Source organism: Periplaneta americana, chromosome 4 (assembly GCF_040183065.1).
Source record: "Periplaneta americana isolate PAMFEO1 chromosome 4, P.americana_PAMFEO1_priV1, whole genome shotgun sequence".
Classification (NCBI taxonomy): Eukaryota; Metazoa; Arthropoda; class Insecta; order Blattodea; family Blattidae; genus Periplaneta; species Periplaneta americana.
Genome location: NC_091120.1, coordinates 24,763,452 through 24,786,378, shown reverse-complemented (window position 1 = coordinate 24,786,378; position 22,927 = coordinate 24,763,452). Strand labels below are relative to the sequence as shown.

General features: G+C 36.0%; 1 protein-coding gene across 1 annotated transcript in view; it reads right to left on the bottom strand.

The window, feature by feature from the left end:
• stc (nuclear transcription factor, X-box binding stc) overlaps positions 1-22,927 on the bottom strand; it is a 39,443-nt gene that overhangs the window by 4,991 nt on the left and 11,525 nt on the right. Inside the window, exons 5-12 of the mRNA XM_069823014.1 lie at positions 22,491-22,654; positions 20,180-20,473; positions 18,112-18,275; positions 17,398-17,551; positions 15,262-15,461; positions 12,698-12,928; positions 8,585-8,769; positions 962-1,160 (exon numbers count right to left, since the gene is read on the bottom strand). Of these exons, the coding sequence (XP_069679115.1) occupies positions 962-1,160; positions 8,585-8,769; positions 12,698-12,928; positions 15,262-15,461; positions 17,398-17,551; positions 18,112-18,275; positions 20,180-20,473; positions 22,491-22,654 (1,591 nt within the window). The remainder of the gene's footprint in view (positions 1-961; positions 1,161-8,584; positions 8,770-12,697; positions 12,929-15,261; positions 15,462-17,397; positions 17,552-18,111; positions 18,276-20,179; positions 20,474-22,490; positions 22,655-22,927) is intronic.

Here is a 22,927-nt window from a genome sequence, read left to right as displayed (position 1 = left end):
GAAAATACAAATAAACACATATTTTTTACTGATAGTATGTTGATAAGAAAGTATTGAAAATATCAAATAAAGAAAATAAATAGTATGCACGTGTACTAACCAGTTGACTGTGAGACGGGAGCTTAGCCGAGACAAGCAAGGCCAGGAGACAAACACGTTATGTTTCGTCTAGCAGTCATGGCTGTGCTAGCTTTATCACAGGTTTTCATAAACAAAGGAATAAAATGACCCCCAACGTTCGCTTATCTTCAGCTCTCGGCTAGTGCAAGCGGTACTGCGCCGTTCAAGTCTAGGCATGTGAAAATAATCTATTTAATATCCTCGAAACTTATTGCCATACCACTAAGCAAACAATGCCGAATCCCTCTTAATAATGCAAGGTTTTTTCTCAATATTTTTTTACATTTCTACAAATGATCAAATAGCCTAAAAACAAGTAAAATCAGATTATCTCTCTCTCTGTATACAATAAAAATAAGGATTACTTCTTAACATAACCTACCAAATGTGAGCTTCAAAATAAGCTCCCGTTCAATGTTCTGCAGTAAATGGTTCCAGAGTTCTGAGCACTGAAATAGGCTTGTTTTTATAAAATACGCTAAATTTGTCGCTCAATAATACGAAAACCGTTTGACTTTCGATAGTATATTTTTGAAAATGCATTCCCCTCAGCAGCTTGTATAAGTAGGGAAAAAATTACAGTATAAAAAAAAATGCGAGGTTTTTTACTGATCGATTTCATATGGAATAGCCCATGTGGTTCAAACAAATTTCCATCAAGCATTTTAAGCCTCAATAAAAAAGCATTTTCTTATTTTTACTCACGAAACACGTGAATGTTTCAAAAGCTGTTGATGTTACTCTGTTACAGATCAGCATATTATTAAATGCACGTAAATGTTATAAAATGCTATTGATTCTAACACAATCTCTTCAACATATATTACACACACTGTATTACCTGTTTAGCAAGCTGTACCAGTTCTGTAAGTTTTTCATGCACCATATTGCAAAAGTGGGGATCCTTTTTTGCCCACTGACGCATGAAGTCAGAGTAACGCGGTGTGAGTTTGGCACTTAAATCTGGATTACGTATTTGCAGTCCAATTGCAAGCCGACGATTTCGTTCAATTATACGGCATTCCTCAGAACAGTCCAACCTAGAATGATAATTATAAATATCACAATTGAAAAACATTTTTATATTTAATTTTATATGCAGTACTTACATTATTTATTATAAATATGAATGTAGTAACTGTAGATCTTAATTATTATGAATGAACTGTTTTGATTGAAATACTGAAGTGTATATGGCATTTAGTACACAAGGTGTAAACTATATAAACTGCCAAAAAAAATACAGGTTGTAGAGGACAAATAGTTAAAGGAAAAAGTCAAATAATGTTTTTCTGTAACTGTCAAGGTTTTCCCAGAAAAATATCTGTTCTGTGAGTCTAACGTTTTTAAAAATGAGAATACAGTCATTATTTACTTTTGGTGAACAATCAGCAGAACAGACAAAAATTCTCTTCGGCACTGGGACTCAAACCCAGATTTCCAGTTAAGTGCTGGTGCTTTATCCACTAAGTTACACCAGATTCAGGTTCTGATGTTGGACTGAATTCCTCTCATTTTAAGTTCTACCTACTGTGTTCCCCTTTGTTGGCCTACCCTCCTGTACTGTGTTACAGTATAGTATATGTGACAATAGACACAATGTCCAACCACAAGTACAGAGGTGCACTCATTACGAGTGACTAAGTGGCCGGGGTTCGATGGAACATGGCGCCGTCTTGAATCACAAAGTGATTACTTACTCTTTATCATATTACTATGATGTACTGAAGTATATATGGAGTTTCAGTGCAGTAATTCTGTGTTTCCATATGGTGAAGAATCAGTAAAATGAGAGGGATACAATCCGGCATTGGAGCTTGAATCCAGTGTGGCTTAGTAATAAAGCACCAGCACGTAAAGTTGGAAACCCGGGTTCGAGTCCTGATGCTGGAGAAAATTTTTGTCTGTTCTACCGATTCTTCACCATATGGAAACGCAGAATTATTGCTTTGAAACTCCATATGTACTTCGGTACATCATAGTAATTATTTACTTTGTCCAATACACACACTGAAGCAGTTGCTTATTACTTTGCTGTGTATTGATAAGTGTTGGGCACAAGGTCATTGGCAGCACCCAACAGCAATGTCATTCGCGTTCAGTCGAAATGTAAGCAAATAATTAGACTACTATCAGTCTTAAAAACATGGTATTTTAAAATTAAAAATAAAATTGTAAGAAATAATTAAATTTCACTAAACATTTTGTTCAGTAGACCGATACATATTGTCTATGAGTCATTCCACGTCAAATCGCACAGCAATAAAACACGACCTTCTCGTAAATGGTCGATTTTTTTTATGAATTCCAGAATCAAACAAGGAGACCCGTATTGTTTTATTTTCACAATTATTAATTATTTGTGTAGTTATGACTATTTGAAATTACGCAAATTATGCGCCCACTGTTACAAAAACTCACTTGGAACTCTGTGTCTACATATAATTGAGATTTGCGGTTTGGCGCATTTGAAAGACTAAATACAACACTTTTTATTACTTTAGGCTTATCATAAATAAATTTAAAATTCGGCCTAATTTTTTAATCATTTATTTTTCCAAGCAAATTTACTATATTATATAGCCAAGTTAAAAATCTGAAAAAAATATATAGACTTGTTCCCTGACGTATTATCTGTAAACTACTGCATATAGAAATATGGGATCTCCACACATACATTTTTAACAATTTATTTTGCGGAGGCATGCACGCGCTCGCGAACCCCAGCTAATGAACTGCTTGTGGCCGTGGGCTAGAAGGCTGCCCACGGAGAGTTTCACGAAATCCCCCATTGCATATATGCCACACTAAAATACAAATGCATTCATTCATCAAATGATTAATACCTTAAGGGACAGTAAATATCTTATCTAAAGTTATTTTATTATTGTCAGCTCAGCTGACAGGAGGAGACCTTCACAATGTTGTATGTTTATACTGTAATATAGCCAAGTGTTTAACGATCGCAAGGCTGGATAAGGCAGTAAACTTTACGACAGTAAACAGATGGCAGGAGACAAAATATAGAAGAGAAAAATAATCAGTCAGGGTTTGAATTTCATGGAGTGGTGTGACTTTTATACAACATTAGTGACAGCAAAGATCGCGTAATATATAAGAAGTGTTTAAATCCATTTGACCTTTCTAATCACGCTTTTAAAAAGAAAAATACACTAAGACGCGAAAGTCGCGATTTATTGATAAAGCTCGATTTAAAGGAGTCTTTGAATGTGCGAATATGTGATTCTTTCCGTAAAAAATCTATCAACTTCCGGATAGGTCAGGTGAAATTATATGTGAAGCCGGTACTTCTTGTGATATTAATAAACATGAATCAAATGAAAATGCGGACAGAGAAAGTGATTATGCCAGTTCTTCTTCTAGCAGTTATATGGATAAAGCGCTAGAAATCAGTAATATTGAGGACTTAAACAAGAGTTTGATGTCAATAGAATCCCTTATCAAGAAAAGAAAACTACAACGAAAACAATACCCCCGTGAAAAGTTTAAAAAAGTAAAAGGTTCCCTAGCAAGTTAAGTTTTTCATGTAGAAGATGCATCGTCATCCCTTCAAAAGTCAGCCATATTTTATTTTTGACGGAATGCAAAGAAAATACACAACCTGAAAATTACATAGTTATTGCAGACTATCCTGAAAATTAATCATTTATAATACAAGATTCAGTACAAGGTGTGCATTGGAACAAATGCCAAACCACAATACATCCTTTCATAGTATATTTCAAAGAAGATACAGAAATTCGTCACAAAAGTATTGTTTTCATCTCAGAAAGCATGAAACATGACACCGATTCCTTTCACTTTTTTCAATCCGAAGCAATCAATTTCTTAAACCAAGAATTCAACGATATGAAAAAAATAATCTACTTTTCCGATGGATCAAGTTCACAATACAAAAACAAAAATAATTTAAAAAATAAATTTTTACATGAAGACGATTATGAAATTAGCGCCGAATGACACTTCTTTGCAATGACGCATGGTAAAAATCCATGTGATGGCATTGGAGGAACTGTTAAAAGATTTGCCACGAGAGCCAGCCTATACAAGATCCTATAACAACATAAAAAAAAACTGTTTGATTGGTCACAAAAAACATTTCTAACGTGTCATTTATATTTTGTCTATTGAATAAGCACAAAAACCACACTGAAAATTTGCAGGCCAGATACCACAAACTAAAACCAATAACTGGTACATTAAAATTACATTCTTTCACTCCGTTGTCAGAAACTGAAGATTTAGTAAAACAATTTTCTTTCGAGAAAGAAAGTAGGCGAATGAAAATTTAAAGTGTAGTGTGAATGAAAACAAACGTTTAAAAAGCATAATGTACAAATATTTGAAGATATAACAAGTAAATTAGCAGTGTTTCCTCGAGTGACTTGATCCGTACTGGGTGTAATGTTGCAACGTTCACTCGATCATCCAGCACCGATAAACCTCCCAGCACGCTTCAACGCTTCCCGTCCACTGCTGCTGCATCGACCGCTACACATTGTTTCGTAAGTAATTAAATTTCCATTAAACTATTGGAGATCCCATTGTGATTTTTTCTGGAATTATTAAGAATACTTCAGTGCACCTAGTAGGCATTTGTTTAGATTTTTAATAGGGCTATTCCACATTGATATCTAACTTCTAAAAATTGAATCATAAAAAAATATTTGTAATAATTATATTCAAATTAGTTAGTAAATATTTAACAAAAGACAGTACTTTAAGCTTTTAAACGCATTTTTTTTTTTTTAATTTAACATCAATATCCTCAGAAATATGATGCTTTAAATGTTGCATTGTGCGACATTTTTAACGAATTTTAGCATGCAATATGTTGAAAACATGTGGACTTAGGAGGAAATAAAAACACACTTGTTGGTCTATTAGACCCATAGAGTTGGTAAAAAAATATAAACGCAATCAGAAATATGAAGGTCAAAATTTGTATAATTTTGTGCGATTTGACGTGGAATGACTCACATGTAACTTTGGCAGTTTATATTGTTTACATCCTGTATTCTATCAATGTGTAACTTTCATAAATAAACAGAATTTAATTTCCATGAGAAGATTTTATAAAGGGTAGAAAAGAGATCGCCGATTTTCGTGTTTTAACTCTGTGCATGGCCGACTTGATGTTCCCTTCGCTTTTTTGTATATGGCCTTGATAACAGTAATATTTTCCTGAAATTGGATAATTTCTCAATTCCACCACGAGGAGCTGTCTGCCAAGCTCTGGTGCCCACACAAGAAATACTCAATATGAATTAAAATAAATGGTTAAAGAGTAATAATAACACTTATAAATAATAAATAAGAAAATAATAAGTATTATTATGTTTAGTTCTGTTAATTATGGTAAAAGCGTGAGTTTAAAAGCAGGGAAGGTACCACATAGTAACCTGTTCAGTTTAAGTAACATGATGACAGAGGCGTAATTTTGCAGTTCATTCGCTGAGTAGCACCCCTACAATAAACTGCAATGTTTCAAAGTAATCACTTGGATAATTATTTACAATAACTTGTACTAAGTTTTATAATTTCACTCAATGCACTGACACATTCCACTTGATATTGCAGATTCAAGAATCATAGTTTCAAGATTTTGCGACTCAGTGGATTATAAGCCGCATTCTTCAAAGGAACAAGCTTTTCAGTTAAAGCTGCTGCAATGTTAGCTAGAAGCGGCCTAACAAATTTCACAGTAATGATATTAGCAAGTCTGTTTTGGCCGTTTTCATCACAAATTGGCATTGCAAGAGAGGGCATCTGCACAGTAACGGCTCAATTTCTGAACACAAATTTTCTAATATATTCTTGTTTGGTATTCTCTTTCGATGATTAAGCAGCTGATCTAGAATCAATTTTGCATGAATACTGCCTTCATTGGCCTGTTTCCATACATTTTCCTGTTCTTTATGTAAAGGATCTCTTTCAATTAGTTGGAGTTTTTCGGTTGTTTTCGTTATCTCATTTTGCTTCTCTTGTAACACCTGATTAAGTTGTGTAATTTTCACATGCAATCTGTTAATTATTTCTTTTTAGCTCCACAAAGTTGACAACATCTGTTTACGTCGCTTTATGGTCATTCTCAACTGGCAAGAAGGGAATGTCATTAACTAATGCTGAACCACTCGGAACATCTTGTTCAAATAGTGAAAAACCAATATTACTATAAGATTTGCGTTTCTTGGGTGGAGGGAGATCAGTTTTAGTAACTGTTCGTCATGGTCTGCTGATATGTCACTTTATACCTAGGATAATGAGGGAATATTGTTGGCACAGGATTTGGTTTTAATACCGGTAGTCTAAATTTCCCATTATTAGAATAATCTTCTTCCCTGAAATGTAAACTACAAACGACTGAAGATGGGGAGTTGCTTTAGGAACAAAGTCTCGGCGTGAAATCACTTTAAGCCATTTCCGCATCTTTCCCTTACTTACGGCTTTTAAGGAACACGGAGGTTCATCGCCGCCCTCACATAAGCCCGCCATTGGTCCCTATCCTGAGCAAGATTAATCCAGTCCCTATCATCATATCTCACCTCCCTCAAATCCATTTTAATATTATCCTCCCATCTACGTCTCGGCCTCCCTAAAGGTCTTATTTCCTCTGGCCTTCCAACTAACACTCTATATGCATATCTGAATTCGTCCATACGTGCTACATGCCCTGTCCATCTCAAACGTCTGGATTTAATGTTCCTAATTATGTCAGGTGAAGAATATAATGCGTGCAGTTCTGCGTTATGTAACTTCCTCTATTCTCCTCTAATTCCATCGCTCTTAGCCCCAAATATTTTTCTAAGAACCTTATTTTGAAACACCCTTAACCTCTGTTCCTCTCTCAAAATGAGAGTCCAAGTTTCACAACTATACAGAACAACCAGTAATATAACTGTTTTTACAGATTCTAACTTTCCGATTTTTTGACAGCAGACTAGATGACAAAATCTTCTCAACCGAATAATAAGAGGCATTCCCATATTTATTCTGCATTTAATTTTCTCAAGATGTGTCATTTATATTTGTCACTGTTGCTCCAAGATATTTGAATTTTTGTCCACACCTGTGGAGTAACGGTTAGCACGTCTAGCAGCGAAATCAGGTGGCCCAGGTTCGATTCCCGGTCGGGGCAAGTTACCTGGTTGAGGTTTTTCCGGGGTTTTCCCTCAACCCAATATGAGCAAATGCTGGGTAACTTTCGGTGTTAGACCTTGGACTCACTTCACCAGCATTATCATCTTCATCTCATGCAGAAGCTAAATAGCCTAAGATGTTGATAAAGTGTCATAAATAACCTACTAAAATAAAATAAAATATTTCAATTTTTCCACCTCTTCGAAGGATACAACTTCAATTTTTATATTTCCTTTTCGTACAATATTATGGTCACGAAATATAATCATCTTTTTCCCTGTCACTCGGAAATTCGTGGAATGATATTGCTCCTCCGCTCTTTTTTTCTATTCGAAGTACACAATAGTACACAACAATACGTCATTTTGAATCATATCACAATAAACTCTCATACCAGTAGAAAGAAGCGCAATATTACTAATTACAATCGTACAAGAAACCATACACACATTCCTCAGTGAACCTTGGGAGTCAGTGCAATCTGGCGGGGAATTTCATATTTTCTCGGTTACAGCTTTAACACAGGGATCAAAATGAATTGTCAAGGCCGGGTAAAGAGAAGCGAAGCGAACATCAAATCGGCCGTGCTCTGTGTAACATATATCACGCACTTATGTTAAGCACTCAATGGCACACAATACAGTTTATCAAATCTATTAAACCAGACACAAAACAACTATTAAATGCATTCATCCAATAGACTGTGTGTTGTTGCCAATAGCAACAGCGAAACAAAAGACATTCCTGCCTTCGTTCCACTCTGCATTAATGAATTTAAAATCATGTGACTGGATTTCCAACAAACAGGACAATATTATAGTCCAAGACGATAAATGGCTTTATTGCCAACCATCCAGCATTAGACAACAACAACAACAATATATTGTCAGTGTCATTTATTCTAAGCGAACTTAAGGGTTTTCTTTGGGAAGAAGTTAAAGCTGTATATTCCATGTCGTATATTTAGGGCACATATAAGAACCCTCTGTCCCAAAGAGGGCAGCAAGTAAAATTTGGCAACCAATTCTCACCCACGTTGAATTTCTAAGCTGAATAACCTCTGAAGCAACATGAAATATAATAATAACAATAACAACAACAATAATAATAATAATAATAATAATAATAATAATAAATTCATTTATTCTGGTGGCGTTAAGGCCATCAGGCCTTCTCTTCCACTCCACTGCTACTTCCAATGATGAAAAAGTGAAGAAGTCCCTAACCTACAATTCATTTACATTTATTTTATAGTAACCTTAAAGAAAATACAATACACAAAATATAATCCATACAAACTTACGTCTTGAGACTCATTTTCCTAGCAGAAGGGTTTCCCAAGAGGTCAGCAATATCAACCGAGTGGCCAAGCTGCATATCAGCCATTTTGGAAGCCAGAAGTGATGTTGCAATACGCTGGTACTCCTTTGCATTGTCTGAACAAGCTCGACTCACTGATCGATGCCCACATTCACACGTTACTTTGACCTACAGATTGTTTAAAATTCCTGTTTAGTAAAATATGTATTTAAATTAAATATGTAACACCTTACATTAAAAACATAAGCACCAAGCAATTTAAATGATATCTAATGCATAATGAAAATACCGCTGAGCTTCAATTATCATTGTTACTGTATTTGCTGGCCTATAAGACACATCTCCTTTTTGGTACACATTTTAGGGAAAAAATTTTATCATTGGATATTATAATGAATTTACAGTAGGTCTACATAAATCAAATACCTAATCTATCTATGAAATAATACCTTTCATTTTTCACCAAAACACAGAAATTAATCTCCACAGCTAAACTTCTTCCAAAAAATCAGAATCCGAGTTCTCATACAACAAACTGTCCTCTGCACATTACAAATGGCACGCTTCTTAAATTCTTATATGATTTAACCACTGTCTCAGTTTTCACAGCATTCCATGAAGCTCTGACTCATTCACAAGCTCAGTATCAGAGTATAAGATGCACCCTGTTTTTCAGTCCTATTTTTAGAGAGAAAAAACAAGTGCGTCTATGCCGGAAAATATGTTAATTCCTTCCACAAAACTATGGAGATTATCGAAATGACAATAACTGAATCATCATTTAAATACAGTGGACCCTCGTAAGTTCGAGAGAACAGAATTGAAAGTTCAGTCCAATAAGGGTAGTGGGTGTGGCACGTGAAATGAATACAAATTCTTATTGGTTATCTATCAATGAATACAGTACTGTACTTTCATTTCCTGCCCACCCCGAGACTTGTGTATGCGCTTCCAGTACCACAGTGGGTTTCGACAGTTCCATCTCACAAACGGCACAATTCTCAAATAGAAAAAGAAGAGTTCATTAATTTAAAATCAGCCATCAATATGAATGTCCTAATCAATAAAATATTCTGTTTTCCTCTAACAAAAGTATCACTACAAGACACAGAACTGATTCCCATTCAAATGGCAAAATCATTTCTTAGTGCCCGTAAAGGGGCGTGTCTAATTCTCCTATGTAAGCAGTCGAACTATAGGATGTCGAACTCGATTTCTGTCGAACTTAAGAGCTTCCGCTGTACATGTCATACTGACAATTATTTCCAAAAATAAAATCTAGTCACATATAAATATCCTTTTTAGGATGTAACTTTGAAAAAAAATATTTATTACAAGAAATATCATCCCCTTAATGCTATGCTATCAGAATCATATGATTTAATAAAAATATTATTAAATCTATGAAATTCTTATAAGTTTTAATTAAAAAGTTCCATGAATGCCGTAAAATTGAGTAAATAATGAAATGAATATTTTGATGGGGCGTCATGTTTACCAACTTTGACACTGAAATTAAATGCTAACAGAATCTTAGATCCTTATGTCATAACACTATTATTAGAATTTCGTCATTTAAAAATTTACTACAAACTTTAAAAATAATGTAAGGTATTTCAGACTTCTGAGTATCCATAGCACATAGATTATGAAAATGTCCTCAAATCTCGATAGCTCATCCAGGAGAATAAGGGGAACATAATATGTTTATTTTTGCACGTGCACACACGCACAACCACAAAAAATACACGCGCGCGCAAGTGGGTTGGGGCATAAGACATGGCAGCTATTTTTTTTTTCAAAGCTAAGGGTGGGTGTCACAAAATGCCATATATCGCACGGAAGCTGTGCAGTCATAGTGTATGTCCACAGCACAAGATGGCTCTGTGCTTGTCTGTAATACAACAGAAGGTAATGTTAAATCAATTGTCAGTGTAGCGCCATGCAGGATGAATGTAACCCATGTTGAACAACGTTCATATATCAAAATAGCCACTCTCCATGGGAGGAATGCCAGAGAACGCCACAGAGTGTTGGTAGAAGCTGTCGGAATAATACCCTTCCATACTGGACAATTGCGAGGTGGGGTAGCTATTTTGAGGGCCTTTAGAACAAGTATGTGTGCTGTAATGATTCTGGCACAGGAACCCTGTAATGTTATGGCAACGACCATAATAAACATGAGGAGCAAATTGTTGGCATGTTGTTAAATGTCCTGAAAATTTCGTCCATCCCTTGTCCTTTCATCTGTATATTTTATATTTACCACCCACGCTCGAATTCTGACAAAAAAATACTTGCAATGACTTATGCCCCAACCCTCCTCTATTATCGCCGCACTCTCATGGTTAACATTCGGCAGGTCTTTGAAATTTAATTGAATTACTGTTTTTAATTTCTTATGTCACTGCTCCAATCACTTGCCTCAATTTCAATACTGCAACCAATAAGCTGCTTCCATTATTAAATGACACCTACTTGTCTAATCCACGTGGACTAAAACCGAGGTTGCAATGTCTTGTGGTGAGGACGAACATTAAGGTAAGTGATTAAAAATTATTATTAAGAGTTAAGAATGTCAACGTACTCGTATATGAAATAATAATAATAATAATAATAATAATAATAATAATAATAATAATAATAATGATGATGATAATAATAATATTAATAATGATGATGATAATAATAATAATAATGATGATGATGATGATGATGATGATGATGATGATGATGATGATGATAATAATAATAATAATAATAGCCTTTTAACAATATAACAAACTAGTGCTTATTCTTATCGAGGAAGTAGACGTGATGTGACGCTTAGAGTGAAACTTACAGAGCAACAATCGGTCAGCAAAATTATGTTTTAAAAGCACACCGCACGTTATTGTTTGATGCCGCCATGTTAACCATGAGAGCGCGGCGATAATATATGTGTGTGTCTATATATATATATATATATATATATATATATATATATAATGAAGTCCTCAATCTGCAATACATATTTTCAAAAACAGAAAAATATTACCTGAACGCAGTTCAATTATTGTTTATAAAGACATAGTAAGTTTACTGTACTCTACGACAATTCTGTGCAAATTTAAATAGCATGAGGTAAATGAAACTATCAACAGATAGCATGAGGTAAATGAAACTATCAACAGAAGAATGAAACCTCCATCTATAAGATAATTGAATAATTTCGAGGGAAAAATTGTTCCGGAGCCGGGTATCGAACCCGGGACCTTTGGTTTAACGTACCAACGCTCTACCAATTGGATCGGTGTCGGTTAGAGTTCCCGAGTAGCTCAGTGGTAGAGCGTTGGTACGTTAAACCAAAGGTCCCGGGTTCGATACCCGGCTCCGGAACAATTTTTCCCTCGAAATTATTCAAATCAACTTTACAGGGAGTTATATCTGAAAATCTTGATTTGCATAATACACGTCACTGTTCGTTAACAGAAAACCACAATTTAAGTCACACGGAGTTAGTGTGCACTCGAAGTTGGTTGCTTGACAGCTGTCAGCCCACTTTGAGGTCTGTGGATATAGAGGGAAGAATTGGATCGGTGTCGGTTAGAGTTCCCGAGTAGCTCAGTGGTAGAGCGTTGGTACGTTAAACCAAAGGTCCCGGGTCCGATACCCGGCTCCGGAACAATTTTTCCCTCGAAATTATTCGAATCAACTTTACAGGGAGTTATACCTGAAAATCTTGATTTGTATAAGATAATTGTCTTTCTAAAAAGTTTGCTCTTGATATAGAAACCAAATAATGAACATTTGTATTTAAAATTATGTAATATATTTTTAAAATAAAGGACATTATATAGAATCCAGCACAGGAATGGACGAATTATAAAAAGTTGGTTATTGACTCAAAATTTTATATTTTCAAAATGTCACACATGAGATTCGATTAACTGTTCAGTCCACCTCTTTCATTGCCGGTACATCATACTGTATTGGCAACAAAATGCACACACAGTTTACGGTGGTATGAGAGATATATGTTCCTTAAAATTATCCATTCCTCTGCCAGATCCTGTATTTTTGTGGAGGGGTAACGTCATAATGCCATAATACATACCATTTCTTTACAAGGTGTGTCTGGACATGTTCCATCATGACAGGGTGCAGCACAATTATGACCACACAAACTTCGCGGTGTTGTACATGGCTGTGTACAAATCTGGTCTTCCTTAAGGCAAGGTCCCTTGTGACAAGGCAGAATGCAACGGTGGTGTCCACAAGGCAAACTAACATTGCATGGAAGTCCACAAGAAAGCTCTTTCTGATGACAGGGCACGCTTTTTCGCAGCTGTTAGAAAAAACCTTGTGTAATATTCAGTATATGAACAAACAATAAATGGGATTCAGAAAATGTTTCAGTTGACCTTTCTCACTTCTGAAAGTAAAATTATATAAACTTGAGGATGTTTCAAAAGCTGGAGCATTGGCTTTAGAAGGAGATATCATATTCAACTCACTGCAGTCACTTCTTCCTCTCCCCGTTTTATCACCTGGTGTCGAAGATCGGTCCAACTTTGAAACATCCTGAATAAAGTTCAATTCAAATCTCTTCCAATTAACTCTCGCAACTCAGCTGCTCTATAATTTTATACTACTTATCTGGAGTCTTTTTTGATCCCAAGAACATTTGTTGTTAAAATTGAGGGGCGTTTTCACAAAACTCGTTTTCTACATTTTTTTTCGATTTTGAGGTTTTAGCGGTATCCTTATATTTTTGGGTCAGGAGAATCCAATGGTGTTATCAGAATTAAGCTAAAGTTGGTAAGTATATCAGTAAATTGATCTTGAAATAAAAGAGATTTTTCAAAACTCGGTATCTACAGTTGTGTATTTTAGAAAAGAGTTGTCTTGAAAAAAAAAAGAAGATTTTTGTCGATAACGAGTTTTGTGAAAACACCCCTCAATTAGAATATTTTACAGTTTAATGCATTTTTATACACAGTATAAGCAAATTGAAACTTTTTTATTACACCTAAAATTATTCACTTTGTTTAAACAATGAATGAATGAATTAATTTGCTTTTGCTCAGGATAGGGACTGATAGTGGGCTTATGTGAGGACGGCAATGAACCTCCAGGTTCCTTAAAAGCTGTGGGTCCTATTCATAGACATTCCTAGCACGGGCTTCCGGAGGATGATCAGCGAACTAAAGGTACGGTCACACGTCGCTACTTTTGCAGCGATGCAGCACAAAAAACTGCGCAACTCTTGTACTGCGACGTGTGAACAACGGTGCAACCCGAAAAGTAGCGGCTGCCGAACCTGCGGCCCGCTACTTTTCCATGCTGCGCTCAGCTTAAAAGCAGCGACGTGTGAACAGGGTTCTCAGGAGTGCAGCCGCAGCATTTTTGATATCAGTTTTGTTGAAACTTTTGCTGCAGTTGTAACCAGTGTTACCACCCAAATGTGCCAATGATACTTTTATTGTTTGGATATATTTTAATGTTAAATGTGATGAAAATAAATTATTTGTAATAGTTATTAAATACACAACACAGTCTGAGCATAATTGGTGACGATATAATTCATTTTTTTAATTTTCCGTAGCGTAGTTTCAAACAGGAGGGTTGCCAACATTGATTACGTGAATATACTGTTGGTTATCATTTAAGTATATAGGCGTTTTTAAAAGCTTTATAGTAAAAATAATGTCAATTTCTGAATACTAGATACAACAGAAAAGCAAATAATAGATAAGGAAACTTTCGCATGAGTTTCTTAATAATGCAAACATAACCACAAAATGTATATTGAGAAGTCAGCACGGAGATGGGAACCTGCAGCATGACTGCGACTGCAAAAGTAGCGCCTTGTGTGTGAACAGACTCGCAACCTCCAGTTGCAACTTTTGCAGCACTCGGGTTGCGCAGCACGAAAAGTAGCGTGCAGCGCGCTACTTTTGCCTTACGTGTGAACACGACACGCAACTTTTGCAGCTGCAGTATAAAAGTAGCGCTGCAAAAGTAGCGATGTGTGACCGTACCTTAACGTTTTTAGTATTCATAAACCAGTGTTAGCGATATGATATGAATCCTGTACAAGTAACCAGTCGATAGCCGAGGGTAGTTTAGCATGCTCGTAGCGCGGGCTAGCGAAATGTCTATGAATAGCACCCTGTAAGTTTAATGGCAGACTATTTAATCTGTATGTGTTATTTTTTCAATTATTAGAGAATACATTGAAAACAACACCATCTTAAAACATCATTTTCTGTTAAATTCCTTACTGTGTATTTTTTTTTTATTTTACTGGGTTATTTTACGATGCTGCATCAACATCTAGGTTATTTAGCGTCTGAATGAAATGAAGGTGATAATGCCGGTGAAATGAGTCCGGGGTTGAGCACCGAAAATTACCCAGCATTTTTTCGTATTGGGTTGAGGGAAAACCCCGGAAAAAACCTCAACCAGGTAACTTGCCCCGACCGGGATTCGAACCCGGGCCACCTGGTTTCACGGCCAGACACGCTGACCGTTACTCCACAGGTGTGGATCTGACTGTGTATGCTGATCAGTGATAACCTAAGAGTATTCAAGTCTATCCTACAAGAACTCCACATATAACTGCTTAGCACTTGTTTTGAATAACTTAATAGGAGTAACAGATAGAGTAGAACTCACCTCGTGTTTTCCATAGCAATATTTCTGAGTAAGAACAGTGCATGGTGGACAAGAAGGTTCACTGTGGCAATTATGCAAAGCTGGATGTTCACAAGAGTGAGGTCTTGAACAAGGCTTCGTGCATTCCGGACGCCTTGTGCCACAAGGTACAGGTGGGTATAGCACACTTGCACCACATTCACAGTATAATTCATCAAAACCTAAGGCAAAAGATAAAAGTCTAATTACAATATATTTTCGCATTGGCTAGAGAGCTGGATTCGTAATTCTGTGGACATGGGTTAGAACTCTGCCTACTCCCAATTTATGACTTGAGTTGGGATAACCCCAGGTCCAGGTAACACAAGGTATTTTTCTGGGAGCTCTCCAACACAAATAATTAAAAAATTAAAATTATAAAAATACACTGAAGTGCAAAAAAAAAAACCCCCGCTCACTTGGAAATATTGTAAAAAATAACATATTAGGCTGAATTGCTATATTACAGTAAAAAGAAAATTGTTGTAGTGTAATAATATTACATTTAAGGATATTTTGTCACATAAATTAGAGCTTTTGAAGTTGTTTTATAGGAAATGTACAGTAGTGGCATAAAAAAACCAGACCGACCCTTGTAGCTGATTTCAGAGCCTTGTTCACTCCAGAGTATGATAGACTGGTAACTAAGACTTTCGTGGTTCGAATCCTGCCTGGGAAGGAAATCTTTTTTGTTCCTTATTTTATTTTATTTTATTTTATTGGGTTATTTTACGACGCTGTATCAACATCTCAGGTTATTTAGCATCTGAATGAAATTACAGTGATAATGCCGGTGAAATGAGTCCGGGGCCCAGCACCGAAAGTTACCCAGCATTTGCTCGTATTGGGTTGAGGTAAACTCCAGAAAAAACCTCAACCAGGTAACCTGCCCTGACCAGGATTCGAACCCGGGCCACCTGGTTTTGCAGCCAGATGTGCTGACCTTTACTCCACAGGTGTGGACTGTTACTTATTCAAATTTATTCCCAATACTTTTCGATTGCAGCGATATTTGACTACTTAATTAATTGTTTATTCCCAGAACATGAATTTTACCAGCAATCGAAAAGTATTGGGAATAAATATGAATAAGGAACACAAAAAAAAGTTTCCTTCCCAGGAAGGATTCGAACCACGAAAGTCTTAGTTACCAGTCTATCGTGCTCTGGAGTGAACAAGGCTCTGAAATCAGCTACAAGGGTCGGTCCGTTTTGTTTGCCACTACTGTACATGGATTAGTTACAATTCATCTGAGGGGCCTAAAAAGCCGCTCACTTTCTTGATCATAATCTTTGCCATATATCGATGTTTTCATTGTTTTATCGTTTCTCTTAAGTTTTTCTGTAGGAATACTTATTTTGTAAATTGGACATTGAATTCATTTGCCAGAATGCCGCTGAGAGCAGAAGACGTTGCAAAAACTATTGCACTAATTGACAATGATCGCAGTTTGCAATACGCTGCTGCTGTCTTAGATTTGCCATACTCAATGGTTAGGGATGCTGTAAAAAGTTTAGAGAAACACAAAGTTACTCTAGGAAGCCTGGATCTGACCGAAAACGCAAAACTACTGCCCGTGACGATCGATTTATAGTGCTGCAGATTTTGAGAAATCGGTGCAAGTCCAAAATCAGGTCCAGAACACATCATCGACATCTGTCATGTGATGACGGACATGTTGCAGCATATGCATCGGAACTGATTGGAACACATTCAAGGACCTGTGTCTGACTCTCGAAGGCCACTACATTGAGTACATTATGTGACATTTCTATTTTTAACTGACATTTCCTATTTATGGAGTCTTTTGGAAGACTTGTATAATAAGAACGTGTTACTTGTAATACCGTGAATTATGATTAGTCAGTATTAGCAAGTAATCTAGAATTTTTCTTGACTTCACTTGTTGCTGATCATGTATTTACTCAACTTTGTTACATAACTTATGAACATAATTCAATCTTCATTTAGGTTCGTTTCACACCCCTTATTACAAGAACAGTCTACAGATTTTATCTTCTTCTACTATGTCCTTACTTACGAGATAGGCACAATTTATTGTGTAATATTTAATAATAATGTAATGATTCATGGTACATGTCCATGAACAGTACTCACTCGTTCTCCAACATGGTGGACAGTGACCACGATGACAAGTCTCTTCACAGCGATGTTGTCCACAGCTTAACTGATGATTACAGGGCAGAGGACATATGTGATCCTGATCAATGCAGCAGAATTGGTTGCACTTATGCTTCCCACATGACCGTTTCTGTAACATTGAAGTTATAAGACATTTATTTACATATATCAATAAATAAATGAGATCAAAACAGGAAACGTACATTCTACAACATAAATCAACTAAAAGACATAAATTAATGACAATCATACACACTTGTACCAGTATCAAGGAACAAAATAAAATGAACTCACGTTGTTTTACATATTTCTCAGCCTAGTGATATCTGATAAGCAATGGTCAGGATAACAGTAATATAGGAAGACATTTCAACTTTGTTAACTTCCTTATTACGACACACAGCACTACGTTTTTTTTTAGTAGGTTATTTTACGACGCTTTATCAACAGCTTAGGTTATTTAGCGTCTGAATGAGATGAAGGGGTGATAATAGCAGTGAAATGAGTCCGGGGTCCAGCATTTGCTCATATTGGGTTGAGGGAAAACCCCAAAAAAACCTCAACCAGGTAAATTGCCCCGACCGGGAATCGAACCCGGGCCACCTGGTTTCGTGGCCAGACGCACTAGCCGTTACTCTACAGGTGTGGATACAGCACTATGTTAAAAACAATGTGTTACATATTATATACCTTGGTGCATCTCTTTTCACACCTAGCATCAGTAGCTTTCTCAGTAAGTTCTTCGCAAGGTATTTCACGATCCATATTGCCACATCTGCATTTCACCATTGTGGTAAGAGGACAAGCTGGACATGGTCCAATGTGACAATCCAACTGACAGGTATGACGATCTTCTGAAATTGTTTAAAAATGTATTCACAATGCACAATATTTGGAAGTTTCAAAGTAAGAAAAAATAATTCTTGGCTGAACAAGCACAGAAATTTTTTTTTTATCTATAACAAAGATGTGTTCATTTTGTAGAGTGGATGATGATGATGATAACAACAATCAATTAAACATCGTAAATTGACAGATATTCATCATAGAGTTTCAAATTGCAAAAATACCACCTCTTTGTGTACCCTACTTCCCTACTTCCCCTATGCTACTTTTTTTAATTAAGCACTATTTTGTTTCATTCCACAAATATCTCAATTTACTATACAATAATTCAGTACCTTTGAAAATAGTGAAGTTTTAAATGAGAAATATCTCAATTAAAATACCATCACAGCAGAAAAGAATTTCAAGACCACCCATGTATTCCTTTTTTTTATTTTATGCCTCAACTGAATGGGCATTTCCTTCAAAAAAAGATCTATACAAGTCCAAATCTAAATCACATCCATTTTAAATTTCCTTTTTATATGAGGTAATGCAAAACAGTCCTCATTTGATTCTCATTATTGTAGGTTGAATTTTAGCGAGATTAGGAAATAGTACATTATGCAACGAGCTTATAATGGTAGTAATTAAGACGCGAGTTTCATAATTTTCATACGAGCGTCTTAATTAGCATTATAGGCAAGTTTCATACGACTTTTTATGCTCGACCATATTTCTAACTTGAAATTATTCATAAGTATTGATGTTATTCTTATCTGACTGGGGAGCGGAACTGACCTTGTGCAATATCTCGTAAATTGTGAGATGTGCGCAGACATGAAAGTATTGATTTTTTCCTAGAAATAAATGTCATTGACCTTGATATAATCTAGAGAGTAAAATAAACATTAATCTTGATATAACCTTGAAATTGATTTAGACATTGAAAAACGAGATGACAAATTGAATTTATTTGAATATTATTTACAATTAACGCTAATTATTACTGTAACAGAACATAACCTTCTGCAACAGTATTGGATTTCCAGCCTCCGTGACGTTTCGCTAGTTGTCTTTCAATTGCATATCCGAGAATAATCGATACTTGTGCTTTCATATTGCTACAATGGTGTTTTCTGATTGGTGGAACACCCGAACTTTAATGAGGTCCATTAAAGGACTGCTACCAGGTGTATAATTACTACATTTCGGCATGGTCGAGCATAAAAATATTACAACTTTCTGTAGCAGATGCTAATGATGCTGCCATTCTACCATTCCTGCAAAAATATTACACCATGGAACTCTGATTTTTGCATATCTCCTATTTATTCTTCTTACAGAAAAATTCTTGAAATGGAAGTTGTAGGCTTAAAAATTATCTACCAGCATTTCATTAGAAAAAAATTAAAATAGAATTAGACATTTGCTTCAACAAATATATATATTATCCGTATTGAATCTTTCATTCACTACTTTTAACACTTGAATATAAATAATTGATTAAATGGCGATCTTACTCGTGCTATTTATGTAAGCATGTGTGGCTGTCAACACACAGATCAATTTCAGAACACACACACTATTTGACACAACTCTTCATCACACGAACGCACCCACACAACAGGCAGTGAAGTTGAGATAGCGCCGAGATCTAGTAGGCTCTGAGGATGGTATCGAATAGCACCGAAACAGCTCTAAGCCACACATGCTTACATAATTAACACAAGTAAGATCGCCATTTAATCAATTATTTATATTTACATTAATTCACAACAGTATTTCCAGACAAATGTCAATAATATGTATGCTATTTTTTTACAGAAATTTATGTAAAACTGGTAAATTAAGGTCCAAACAATACAAATAAGTGTTTGCTATTTATATTTAGAAATAAAATCAATGAAGAGTATTATACTGTGATACTTACTGGGCTGGCCACATGGCAGTTCTCTATTGCACTTCTGATCACAGGTCGGAATTGGGTCCAGACAGCTTATTCGAACTTGGTGTCCTGCCAGAGATGTTTTTCCACATGGACAATGTGTTACTTTCTCAGGAGTGAACTCACAATCAGGACAAGGTCCAGAATGACACTTTAGATTACAATGATGATTCCCGCATGATAATTTCTTTTCGCATGAACCTTCACAGGAAAAATATTTCAAAACTGAAGACTCCTGAGTACAAGGGACTTCACGAGTCACTTTCCCACAATAGCAAACTGCAATAGAACAGGAAATCACATCCAGTTACATTGTTTCATTAACCATTATCTTACCGTTCTTTTTTTATAATTTTTCTTTGGAAACATTGAATCAATATATATTTATACGTTTGAGGCCTAGGGGTTCATTTCACTTTCCTTCCTCCTCTTTCTACTTTTCTGTTCCTAGGGCTGACCTGCTATGGCACTAAAATCGTCCTCCAGTGGCTTAAGGAGGGAAAGCTGGTGATCAACAAGATCTCCCAGCTAGGTCCAATGGACCCGTCGACCAACAGCAGGTGTGGTCCTCCAGACATTCTGGGGGTTGTGTGTGAATGAAGTAGCCACCAAAACGTTAAAATATGGTGTTCACTTAAATCGGCTACAACTTGCCAGTGGATTCGGAACACCTCAAAATCTGTGCTTCAGTGGCTGGCCATGATAATATCTTTGAAAAATATTGGAGTGCAAGAGGTCAAATGATTTTATTGTCAAACGCCTGGCATTAGAAAACAACAACAACAACATATATATATTTACTCTTATTATTATCAGTAGGAGATTGCATCTCACAACAAATTGTTCAGAATATTTATAATGTATATAAAGATACTTCAATCTCAATTAAAATTGTAGATAAATTGTCAGCCTGGAAGATGGTTTCTTCTGGTGTCCGACAAGAATATCCACTGTCTCCTCTTCTATTTAATGCATACAGTAAATCCCTGATAAGACGCTGTTCAAGGGACCGGGTGTAAATTACGTATTAACCAGGACCGCGTATTAGGTGGGTATACTAATTTTGACTTATATACAGTATCTATTAGCATTTTTCTTTATTGAAATACATGATTCATGAAAGGTACTATAGTATTACTCCATTATGTAATAACTGTATTTGTACGTCAAAGACATTTACAATATGTACTGTACTTAATTCTTTTGGGAAAAAGTCATTTATAGTTGTTTGCTGTGTGCGTGTTCTCCAAGTCCTCATGTTTACCACACTTCAGTTCCCTGCGATTATATTTCCCGACGATGTCACAACTGTAGTGATTAAGTCGCGATTTTTTATCATCATTCTTAATATCGATGATGGGATTCCTAATGAATCAGAGAGTTGTTTCTGAGTAAGAGTACTGTTCTCATCGTACTTTCGTAAGATTTCAAATTTTTCCGACACAGAAAGCGCTTTTCGTTTAACACTCATTGTAATCACATTCACAGACATTTCAATAGACTAAAGGACAACAAACTGCCCAGCAAAAATTTCCAGAGTATTATTATGGCCGAGTGAGGAATGCTGTTTGAGAGAGAGGGATAGCAAGAGGGTGAGGTATTGTAACTGTATGTAGGCTTTAAGTGCGCAGGTAAAGAGTCGAATAAGAGAGCATAACAAGAGGGTGGGGTATACTAAGGTATGAAGTATGAAGGTTTAAATGTGCAGGTAAAGGGTCGAATACCAATACTTTTCAGGTTAATGGCATCAGTGAGTTCAGTGACCAAGATGTTTCATTGCTGTTACAGTACATTGCTAAAAATTACATCGAAAATATTCCACAAAAACAGCATATTATGCAGGACTTGAGCGCAACAAACGGGGTATTTTATAAAGGCGTTATATATGACATGTGTAGGGACCGGACAAAAAAAAATAGTATTACACGGGATAGCGTAATAAGCGGTGCGTCTTATCGAGGTTTTAATGTATATGAATGTCATGATACGTGAATTTAGGAAAACAAGACATGGTCACATACCAATAATGTGTTTGGACATATTGTTATTTGAAGATGATTTAGCTTTGCTAGCATGTTCAGAGGACGATACACTGGCCGATATTTCATGAGAAAATTTCCTCCATCACTGAGGATCCAAATCAATGTCCATTCCACAGTATTAGTCTAATGCATGATGGTTTAAACTTTGCAACTACGGCATGGAACAAATCTCTTTTTCTGAAAAAGCCACTACTGCTTCCTATATGCAATGAATTTGGGCAGTAACATACATGAACACTTGCAACATCCAATACCTTGTGTTATCAGCTCCTGGCATTCGGAACAATTTCCAATGTGACACTTTTTATTGCACTGATGAACGCCACAACTAAGGGCTTTACCACATTCCGCACCACAAAGCAATGGCTGGTCAGAACCACATTTCACGATCTGCATTTTCTTTCCACAGCCACAGCTCCTGTTAGTTGAAGAAATAAAAAAGCAATGACAATATCAATAGCGAACTGTAATAAACATTTCCTCACAATTCACGTATTGGCTAATGCAGTGGATCCCAACCGGTGTGTCGCACAGCGTCATGGAGTATGTCGCGAAATTTTGGAATTGAAAAATAAATTTTATGCCATCCAGGAAGTTCCTTTACAACGCATTTTTTATTTACAACGAAGTATTTGATATGGTACATTTTATTTTGAGACAGACTTTATCAATGAAACTGAACACCTGCAAC